The 12,440-nt window shown below is 43.4% G+C and overlaps 1 protein-coding gene across 1 annotated transcript in view; it reads right to left on the reverse strand.

Moving 5' to 3' along the window:
• Window positions 1–7,393: 7,393 nt before the first annotated feature.
• The window catches only part of BMF (Bcl2 modifying factor), a 70,468-nt gene continuing 65,421 nt past the window's right edge, over window positions 7,394–12,440 (reverse strand). The window contains exon 4 of the mRNA XM_075329839.1: window positions 7,394–8,584. Coding sequence (XP_075185954.1) covers window positions 8,486–8,584 — 99 coding nt within the window. The 3' untranslated portion in view covers window positions 7,394–8,485. The remainder of the gene's footprint in view (window positions 8,585–12,440) is intronic.

A 12,440-nucleotide genomic window follows, 5' to 3' on the forward strand; every position in this document is an offset into this window, starting at 1 on the left:
GATGCTGTATGTAATACGCCTCCTGTATGATGCTGCATGTAATACTACGCCTCCTGTATGATGCTGTATGTAATATGACTCCTGTATGATGCTGTATGTAATATGACTCCTGTATGATGCTGTATGTAATATGACTCCTGTATGATGCTGTATGTAATATGACTCCTGTATGATGCTGTATGTAATACGCCTCCTGTATGATGCTGTATGTAATATTACACCTCCTGTATGATGCTGCATGTAATACGCCTCCTGTATGATGCTGTATGTAATATTACACCTCCTGTATGATGCTGCATGTAATACTACACCTACTGTATGACACTGCATGTAATACACCTCCTGTATGATGCTGCATGTAATACACCTCCTGTATGATGCTGTATGTAATACTACACCTCCTGTATGATGCTGTATGTAATACTACACCTCCTGTATGATGCTGTATGTAATTCTACACCTCCTGTATGATGCTGTATGTTATACGCCTCCTGTATAATGCTGCATGTAATACTACACCTCCTGTATGATGCTGTAATACGCCTCCTGTATGATGCTGCATGTAATACTACGCATCCTGTATGATGCTGCATGTAATACTACGCCTCCTGTATGATGCTGTATGTAATACTACACCTCCTGTATGATGCTGTATGTAATACTACACCTCCTGTATGATGCTGTATGTAATACTACACCTCCTGTATGATGCTGTATGTAATACTACACCTCCTGTATGATGCTGTATGTAATACTACACCTCCTGTATGATGCTGCATGTAATACTACACCTCCTGTATGATGCTGCATGTAATACTACATCGTGGTAATAGGTTGCTGGCTGGACACCATGCGCATACAAGTGTGAACAGTGCCCTATGCGCGCCACTGGTGTGCAATTTACCTTGCACCTGTGAAGTGTCCATCATGTTGAGAGGCTTGTCTGCATCCTGTTTGTGCATTAGATGTGTTGGCCTGGGCTAACTGGACTGGTTGCCCTTTTTTGCTGTGAGTACATTTTATAATACATTTTTGGGGGAGTTTTTAGCTCCTCTTTTTGTTGCTATTTTTGATATTTATCAGTGTAGGGACCCGCAAGCGTGAGGATCCGTGATGAGGATTGTGGGCTTATGTACATTGGCCAATTTACAAACTAATACCTCACATATATTTTATATGTATTTTTTGCACTTTGACTATGCGGGGTGCAGCCGGGCCTCTTAATACGGCCGTGCATAGTGGAATTTCTGTCCCTTGCGTGCTGCAGTGAGTAGTGTCCGGGTAACCCGTCTAATCTAATAGTAAGGGCGTGGTAATAGGTTGCTGGCTGGACACCATGCGCATACAAGTGTGAACAGTGCCCTATGCGCGCCACTAGTGTGCAATTTACCTTGCACCTGTGAAGTGTCCATCATGTTGATAGGCTTGTCTGCATCCTGTTTGTGCATTAGATGTGTTGGCCTGGGCTAACTGGACTGGTTGCCCTTTTTTGCTGTGAGTGCATGTAATACTACACCTCCTGTATGATGCTGTATGTAATTCTACACCTCCTGTATGATGCTGCATGTAATACTACACCTCCTGTATGATGCTGTATGTAATTCTACACCTCCTGTATGATGCTGCATGTAATACTACACCTCCTGTATGATGCTGTATGTAATACTACGCCTCCTGTATGATGCTGGATGTAATACACCTCCTGTATGATACTGCATGTAATACTACGCCTCCTGTATGATGCTGCATGTAATACACCTCCTGTATGATACTGCATGTAATACTACGCCTCCTGTATGATGCTGGATGTAATATTACGCCTCCGGTATGATGCTGCAAGTAATACTACACCTCCTGTATGATGCTGCATGTAATATTACGCCTCCTGTATGATGCTGGATGTAATATTACGCCTCCTGTATGATGCTGCATGTAATACTACACCTCCTGTATGATGGTGCGTGTAGTACTACACCTCCTGTATGATGCTGCGTGTAATACTACACCTCCTGTATGATGCTGTATGTAATTCTACACCTCCTGTGTGATGCTACATGTAATACTACACCTCCTGTATGATGCTGCATGTAATATTACACATCCTGTATGATGCTGCATGTAATACTACACCTCCTGTATGATGCTGCATGTAATACTACACCTCCCTTATGATGCTGCATGTAATATTACACATCCTGTATGATGCTGCATGTAATATTACGCCTCCTGTATGATGCTGCATGTAATTCTACACCTCCTGTATGATGCTGCATGTAATACTACACCTCCTGTATGATGCTGCATGTAATACTACACCGCCCGTATGATGCTGCGTGTAGTGCTACACCTCCTGTATGATGCTGCGTGTAATACTACACCTCCTGTATGATGCTGTATGTAATTCTACGCCTCCTGTATGATGCTGTATGTAATACTACACCTCCTGTATGATGCTGCATGTAATTGTACACCTCCTGTATGATGCTGCATGTAATTGTACACCTCCTGTATGATGCTGCATGCAATACTACACCTCCTGTATGATGTTGTATGTAATTCTACACCTCCTGTATGATGCTGCATGTAATTCTACACCTCCTGTATGATGCTATATGTAATTCTACACCTCCTGTATGATGCTGCATGTAATTGTACACCTCCTGTATGATGCTGCATGTAATTGTACACCTCCTGTATGATGCTGCATGTAATACTACACCTCCTGTATGATGCTGTATGTAATACTACACCTTCTGTATGATGCTGCATGTAATTCTACACCTCCTGTATGATGCTGCATGTAATTCTACACCTCCTGTATGATGCTGCATGTAATTCTACACCTCCTGTATGATGCTATATGTAATTCTACACCTCCTGTATGATGCTGCATATAATTGTACACCTCCTGTATGATGCTGCATGTAATTCTACACCTCCTGTATGATGCTATATGTAATTCTACACCTCCTGTATGATGCTGCATGTAATTGTACACCTCCTGTATGATGCTGCATGTAATTCTACACCTCCTGTATGATGCTGCATGTAATTGTACACCTCCTGTATGATGCTGCATGTAATTCTACACCTCCTGTATGATGCTGCATGTAATTGTACACCTCCTGTATGATGCTGCATGTAATACTACACCTTCTGTATGATGCTGCATGTAATGCTACACCTCCTGCATGATGCTGCATGTAATACTACACCTCCTGTATGATACTGCATGTAATACTACGCCTCCTGTATGATGCTGGATGTAATACTACACCTCCTGTATGATGCTGCATGTAATACACCTCCTGTATGATACTGCATGTAATACTACGCCTCCTGTATGATGCTGGATGTAATATTACGCCTCCGGTATGATGCTGCATGTAATACTACACCTCCTGTATGATGCTGCATGTAATATTACGCCTCCTGTATGATGCTGGATGTAATATTACGCCTCCTGTATGATGCTGCATGTAATACTACGCCTCCTGTATGATGCTGTATGTAATACTACACCTCCTGTATGATGCTGTATGTAATACTACACCTCCTGTATGATGCTGTATGTAATTCTACACCTCCTGTATGATGCTGCATGTAATACTACACCTCCTGTATGATGCTGCATGTAATACTACACCTCCTGTATGATGCTGTATGTAATTCTACACCTCCTGTATGATACTGCATGTAATACTACGCCTCCTGTATGATGCTGCATGTAATTCTACACCTCCTGTATGATGCTGCATGTAATACTACACCTCCTGTATGATACTGCATGTAATACTACGCCTCCTGTATGATGCTGCATGTAATACACCTCCTGTATGATACTGCATGTAATACTATGCCTCCTGTATGATGCTGGATGTAATATTACGCCTCCGGTATGATGCTGCATGTAATACTACACCTCCTGTATGATGCTGCATGTAATATTACGCCTCCTGTATGATGCTGGATGTAATATTACGCCTCCTGTATGATGCTGCATGTAATACTACGCCTCCTGTATGATGCTGTATGTAATACTACACCTCCTGTATGATGCTGTATGTAATACTACACCTCCTGTATGATGCTGTATGTAATTCTACACCTCCTGTATGATGCTGCATGTAATACTACACCTCCTGTATGATGCTGCATGTAATACTACACCTCCTGTATGATGCTGTATGTAATTCTACACCTCCTGTATGATACTGCATGTAATACTACGCCTCCTGTATGATGCTGCATGTAATTCTACACCTCCTGTATGATGCTGCATGTAATACTACACCTCCTGTATGATACTGCATGTAATACTACGCCTCCTGTATGATGCTGCATGTAATACACCTCCTGTATGATACTGCATGTAATACTATGCCTCCTGTATGATGCTGGATGTAATATTACGCCTCCTGTATGATGCTGCATGTAATACTACACCTCCTGTATGATGCTGCATGTAATATTACGCCTCCTGTATGATGCTGCATGTAATATTACGCCTCCTGTATGATGCTGTATGTAATTCTACACCTCCTGTATGATGCTGCATGTAATATTACGCCTCCTGTATGATGCTGTATGTAATATTACGCCTCCTGTATGATGCTGTATGTAATTCTACACCTCCTGTATGATGCTGTATGTAATACTACACCTCCTGTATGATGCTGCATGTAATACTACACCTCCTGCATGATGCTGCATGTAATATTACACCTCCTGCATGATGCTGCATGTAATACTACACCTCCTGCATGATGCTGCATGTAATACTACACCTCCTGTATGATGCTGCATGTAATACTACACCTCCTGTATGATGCTGCATGTAATACTACACCTCCTGTATGATTCTGCATGTAATACTACACCTCCTGTATGATGGTGCGTGTAGTACTACACCTCCTGTATGATGCTGCGTGTAATACTACACCTCCTGTATGATGCTGTATGTAATTCTACACCTCCTGTGTGATGCTACATGTAATACTACACCTCCTGTATGATGCTGCATGTAATATTACACATCCTGTATGATGCTGCATGTAATACTACACCTCCTGTATGATGCTGCATGTAATATTACACATCCTGTATGATGCTGCATGTAATATTATGCCTCCTGTATGATGCTGCATGTAATTCTACACCTCCTGTATGATGCTGCATGTAATACTACACCTCCTGTATGATGCTGCATGTAATACTACACCGCCCGTATGATGCTGCGTGTAGTGCTACACCTCCTGTATGATGCTGTATGTAATACTACACCTCCTGTATGATGCTGCATGTAATTGTACACCTCCTGTATGATGCTGCATGTAATTGTACACCTCCTGTATGATGCTGCATGCAATACTACACCTCCTGTATGATGTTGTATGTAATTCTACACCTCCTGTATGATGCTGCATGTAATTCTACACCTCCTGTATGATGCTGCATGTAATTCTACACCTCCTGTATGATGCTATATGTAATTCTACACCTCCTGTATGATGCTGCATGTAATTGTACACCTCCTGTATGATGCTGCATGTAATTGTACACCTCCTGTATGATGCTGCATGTAATACTACACCTCCTGTATGATGCTGTATGTAATACTACACCTCTTGTATGATGCTGTATGTAATACTACACCTTCTGTATGATGCTGCATGTAATTCTACACCTCCTGTATGATGCTGCATGTAATTCTACACCTCCTGTATGATGCTGCATGTAATTGTACACCTCCTGTATGATGCTGCATGTAATTGTACACCTCCTGTATGATGCTGCATGTAATTGTACACCTCCTGTATGATGCTGCATGTAATTGTACACCTCCTGTATGATGCTGCATGTAATTCTACACCTCCTGTATGATGCTGCATGTAATTGTACACCTCCTGTATGATGCTGCATGTAATTCTACACCTCCCGTATGATGCTGCATGTAATTGTACACCTCCTGTATGATGCTGCATGTAATTGTACACCTCCTGTATGATGCTGCATGTAATTGTACACCTTCTGTATGATGCTGCATGTAATGCTACACCTCCTGTATGATGCTGCATGTAATACTACGCCTCCTGTATGATGCTGCATGTAATACACCTCCTGTATGATACTGCATGTAATACTACGCCTCCTGTATGATGCTGCATGTAATACACCTCCTGTATGATGCTGTATGTAATTCTACACCTCCTGTATGATGCTGCATGTAATATTACGCCTCCTGTATGATGCTGTATGTAATATTACGCCTCCTGTATGATGCTGTATGTAATTCTACACCTCCTGTATGATGCTGTATGTAATACTACACCTCCTGTATGATGCTGCATGTAATACTACACCTCCTGCATGATGCTGCATGTAATTTTACACCTCCTGCATGATGCTGCATGTAATACTACACCTCCTGCATGATGCTGCATGTAATACTACACCTCCTGTATGATGCTGCATGTAATACTACACCTTCTGTATGATGCTGCATGTAATACTACACCTCCTGTATGATTCTGCATGTAATACTACACCTCCTGTATGATGGTGCGTGTAGTACTACACCTCCTGTATGATGCTGCGTGTAATACTACACCTCCTGTATGATGCTGTATGTAATTCTACACCTCCTGTGTGATGCTACATGTAATACTACACCTCCTGTATGATGCTGCATGTAATATTACACATCCTGTATGATGCTGCATGTAATACTACACCTCCTGTATGATGCTGCATGTAATATTACACATCCTGTATGATGCTGCATGTAATATTATGCCTCCTGTATGATGCTGCATGTAATTCTACACCTCCTGTATGATGCTGCATGTAATACTACACCTCCTGTATGATGCTGCATGTAATACTACACCGCCCGTATGATGCTGCGTGTAGTGCTACACCTCCTGTATGATGCTGTATGTAATACTACACCTCCTGTATGATGCTGCATGTAATTGTACACCTCCTGTATGATGCTGCATGTAATTGTACACCTCCTGTATGATGCTGCATGCAATACTACACCTCCTGTATGATGTTGTATGTAATTCTACACCTCCTGTATGATGCTGCATGTAATTCTACACCTCCTGTATGATGCTGCATGTAATTCTACACCTCCTGTATGATGCTATATGTAATTCTACACCTCCTGTATGATGCTGCATGTAATTGTACACCTCCTGTATGATGCTGCATGTAATTGTACACCTCCTGTATGATGCTGCATGTAATTGTACACCTCCTGTATGATGCTGCATGTAATTCTACACCTCCTGTATGATGCTATATGTAATTCTACACCTCCTGTATGATGCTGCATGTAATTGTACACCTCCTGTATGATGCTGCATGTAATTCTACACCTCCCGTATGATGCTGCATGTAATTGTACACCTCCTGTATGATGCTGCATGTAATTGTACACCTCCTGTATGATGCTGCATGTAATTGTACACCTTCTGTATGATGCTGCATGTAATGCTACACCTCCTGTATGATGCTGCATGTAATACTACGCCTCCTGTATGATGCTGCATGTAATACACCTCCTGTATGATACTGCATGTAATACTACGCCTCCTGTATGATGCTGCATGTAATACACCTCCTGTATGATGCTGCATGTAATACTACACCTCCTAAATGATGCTGGATGTAATAGTACACCGTATTACTACACCTTCTATTGATCACAGCTGATTGACGTCTTCTCTTCCAAACCATAATAGGGACCACTAGTATGGCTAATTTATACTTTGCTGCTCTTCCAAAGCCGGGAGGACTCTCATTTTAGCTCATGTGCCCATTCATACAACCCATGGGGAATGAAGCATAAGACAAACCTGAAATAAGTAATTTTTCCAACTGTTTGCAATGGTTACATGTGAATATTACAAACGGATTGGCTTCTAGAAAGGTCTTAGATGCTAAAAACAGTAATCAATCTTTAACTTTACCCCCCAAAATAACTCTGTATGCGATATAGAAGATATATAAGGTGTAAAAACAATGGTATATACATTTCTTTATCTGTTCTTGTTCTCATTTGCCCATAAATTCATCAGATATTTGATAACGGACAGTATATTTGGGCTCTACCAGGTCCAATTTTAGGAATATTGATGTTTTATTTCAAGTTCTGATTTTTGATAAAGAAATTTGGAGGTAGGTCCTGAAATCTGCTCTTTACGTCTCCCCTGTACCTGCGGAGAGTAGATTTTGGTTTGGTTGGGTAAAACCTTAAAGGCTCACCTGCAGAAACAAAACGCGTAAGTTCAGTTCACTTTCCCATAGTGCAGCTTAATTCTGGTTAAGTCCGCAGATATCAACACAAAGTATTGTCCCAACAGTGTTTGACCAGAAATCCCTGATGATGATGATGCTGGAACATCCTCTTCTGTAACCAACACAGAATCGTCCAGTGATGCGATAAGCGGAGTGGATCGTGACCCATGGAAGATATTCACCTCCGGAAGTCACCCCTGTTCCTCTCGCGATGTATCACCAAGTTACGAAAGAAGACCAATATCTGGAACCAGATTTGGTTTCGGTTTTGTTGGATCTGCACAAAAAGAACATATATATGATAAATCCAGTTAAAACACTGTATAAAAAAACATTTATCCAAGTAGTCGACCTTCAGAAATGGCCTGTTTGATGCTCATCTCCCTTTAATAGTCCTACTAAACAAATGGTGTCTGAGCAGCGGTGAGGGCAAATTGGCCGCTACGGCAGCATGGACTAGGCAGATAAGTCCGCACTTTTTACATACTTTTAAAGATAGAAGAAAAGAAAAATAGGGTAATGAAAATCATAATTTTACAAAGGTTCATCAATAATTAATTACCAAAAAAGTTTAGTCAGGCCGGTTTCACACATCCGGCATTTCGCCGCTTTTCCGGATCCATCACACTCCATTACAGTGCAATACAGTACAATGGCATCGCCGCAAGCTCCGGTCACATGACCGCAGGTTGCCACAATGCCACTGTACTGTATTGCACTGTACTGGAGTGTGACGGATCCGGAAAAGTAGTGAAATGCCGGATGTGTGAAACCGGCCTGACTCTATAGACAGTCAAGGATACCCTGCACTTCACTGCCTCTAGTCTTCTGCCATGCATTATTTTTGCTTGTGTTTGACTCACTAGCTTTTCTGGTGTAATGCTCATACTGGCGTCCCCGCACTGTCCTGTCCCCTTCCCCCTGGCAGGGACACCGTCCTTCTCACCTTCCTAGCTGCTCAGCGGTGGCCGCCCCATCCACAGTCCATGCTCCTGTCTCCCAGGGCCTGCCTGTAGGGTAGAGTACACCCTTACCTGGAAGTGCCTTTCAGCTCGACTAAGAGGCATCAGGTATTTAACGCACCTTCCTCTTAAGGGAGGTGCCTGGGCAACGAGTTCTATATGTTGTTAGACTTTAAATATGAAGAAAAGGAGGCACTCACTGGTCGGTAGATGTTTCAGAATGCTGTATTTTATTCAGGTATTGGGGGAGGGTGCAAGGATGGTGTGCACACGGACAACGGCCATTTTGCACCGGTTACTGATGCTTCCACGGATCCAAGGTCAACCCTTGGACCAGTGGAAGCATCAGTAACCGGTGCGAAACGGCCGTTGTGCGTGTGCACAGTGAATAGTGTGTTAGTTTTATTTGGGACAAAAATAGTGCCTAATTTTTTCCTTTTACTTACTGGCTAGCTATATGTTGTTAGTTCTCAGGTCCTCAGTGCTGCTGTCTTTGTGCTGTATGCTGTTACTGATTTGTAGCTATGTTTCAGTTCATTACAAGTCTGCTGCTGCTACTACTATCCATGCCAGCCGCTTCATATGATATCCACTGCCACTGCTCCATGCATCCACACCGGCCGCCTACCACGATATCTGCTGCTGCAAGTACCCACATCGGCTGCTGCTACTGCATCCATTCATTCATCCATCCTGGCCGATTCCACACCGGCTGCAGCTTCTATCATCTTAGACCAGTGATGGCGAACCTGTGGCACTCCAGCTGTTGCAAAACTACAATTCCCATCATGTCTTCACAGCCAAAGCTTTTGCTTTCAATGGCCAGGCATGATGGGAATTGTAGTTTTACAACAGCTGGAGTGCCACAGGTTCGCCATCACTGTCTTAGACTGTCAGTGTCCATACCCCTGGGGCCAGCTGTTGCAGGAACAGTCTTCCAGAGTGGCACCCGGCCTCACGCCTGCAGCGCAACACCCTCACCATCAAAGCCTCTGGGGAAAACCAGTTGTGATTCCGTAGTCAAGCCCCTTTGGGATTTTTGTGCGCTGTGGCCCAGTGGGCCCACTTATCCCTTGCTCGCATAACATTTGGATTTCATACCAGGACGGACTGTGACCTTGTTTTCTTCGTCTAAATTTGATCCATGGTTCCACCTGTATAATTTCCGCTTCCAACATGGCTGCCACGTCCTGCTTTCAATTGGTGATTAGCTTTCTTAAAGCTGAAGTCTAAACTTTCATAGGAAGGGACAGGAGCTTCTTGAGGATTTTTCTGCTTTGGTTTTTTGTATTTAACAAAAATATGTTCACATATAGAGTTTATTTGCGTGTCTGGCATTTATGTGAAATGTGTTTGGTGCACGTATTGCATCAATGTGGTATGTACGGGACTGGCATGTATGTCACGTGTCTTCCTTTAGCTTTGGAACCATACAAAGAAAAGGAGCCCAGACACGTTTCTTGGACAGGAGCCCCAAATTGTCAGCATCCACCCCTCTGCCAAAACGTAGAGTAAAAATAAAAATATAATGTGAACATAGTCTTAGACATGATGCACATATAAGAAGCTATAATACGGCTCTCATAGGCAGAAAAAAACTAGAACAATGTGACTGTAGAATAGCGAGGGACGGGGGCACCTATGCTGTCCCTACCCTCAGGGTTACCGCTAATGGTGGTGATGCCCTAGTCACGTGCCTAGCTATGCTCCTGACCGGAACTAATCTGTATCCCCCTCCCACTAGGGAAGAAAGGGGCAGGAGTGAGATGGAAACTCATATTAAGACCGATATGGGAAAATCAAAATGCTGACAGACTGCAAATACATAAACAATGAGAGACAGAGGAGAAAAGCAAGAGTAGGAAGGTAGCAACAAAAAGACAACATGGGTTAACTTCACAACCGCACAAAATAACAAGTAATTACAACCACCAGTTAGTCTGTATCACAACACCTCACCAGACCAGCTAATATGAACTATAGCTTGTCATGAATCCTGCATGGCTCTCCCGTTGCAGAACCAGTGCAGATATTGGTTCCGAGAATTGGGTCTCTGGGGAGGGGCCTGTATGAAGTGACCTCGTTCTCGGGGTCACGCAGTCATATCTGGGCTCTGCTGCCTCAGGGACGCTGCTGGTGATATTTCCGGCTTGGCATCGTGCTACTCCTGTGAGAAGTGCTCTGCTCCATTTCCCTGCTACTCTGTACCGCTGTCCTAACCCCTTACCTGCCCGACCTCTGTCTCCCCTGCTCTGACCTCTGTATTGCCTACCCTGCCTGACCTCTGACCCTCCAGCCCTGCCTGACCTTGGCTTTTCCTTCTTCTTCCGGCTTCCATCTGTCCTGCCCAGTCTTACCTCTGTTTTCCCCCATTCACCGATCTTCTGCCCTCCCCAGTATTTCTCCTGTTAAGTTTGTCTCCCGACATCCGACCTTGGCTCTGTTCTTGACTGTGGCTAGTTTTGCTCCCTGGTTCAGACGTGACATCCTGACATTGACCCTTTTCTGACTGACTACTCTTACTTTTAGTTTGGTGACCTCTGGTGGGCTTCCGTAGTATTACAATCAGGTATAGTTTTACTGCCTGAGTGTCAACACCACCTAGTGGTTGCCTAATATAGCTGGCATAGAAGGAAGGATATAGCTAGCATATATATGGGGGAAGCAAATGTGATTGGTTCCCTCACAACATGTGATCAAAGGAGACTCATAAGCAGACCAGCAGAGATTAACTCTTGCTAGCCTGCCTAGGAACTACCAATCTGTTGGTCGACACTCGAGTCTGTCTGGCGCGTATCACAGAAATCTGGGAAGTTATAAGGCAGAATGTCAGAATCTGTAATCTGAACAGAACCCGACGCCGTCATGACAGTTGCCAATGTTTGTAAAGACCTCAGTGTGACAAAAATCATACCAAGTAATATCCCCTAGAACTGCAGATAGTGGCCACCATACAGGCGCCATGTGCAAGGGACTGAAGAAGTGCACCAAAGACACCGCCATCTGCACGCTGATAAAGCTTTTACCTTTCTCCGATTATTTAACATCTTGTCTCCGCTAAGCCGAGTAGTCTGAAGTAAAACACTCTTTTATTAGATAAATCAGGGAATATCTCAGCTCCGCAGCTGCAGACGTTTCTGAGAATCCCAGGCTGGAGGGCGAGGAGCGATC

Source organism: Anomaloglossus baeobatrachus, chromosome 12, assembly GCF_048569485.1.
Source record: "Anomaloglossus baeobatrachus isolate aAnoBae1 chromosome 12, aAnoBae1.hap1, whole genome shotgun sequence".
Classification (NCBI taxonomy): Eukaryota; Metazoa; Chordata; class Amphibia; order Anura; family Aromobatidae; genus Anomaloglossus; species Anomaloglossus baeobatrachus.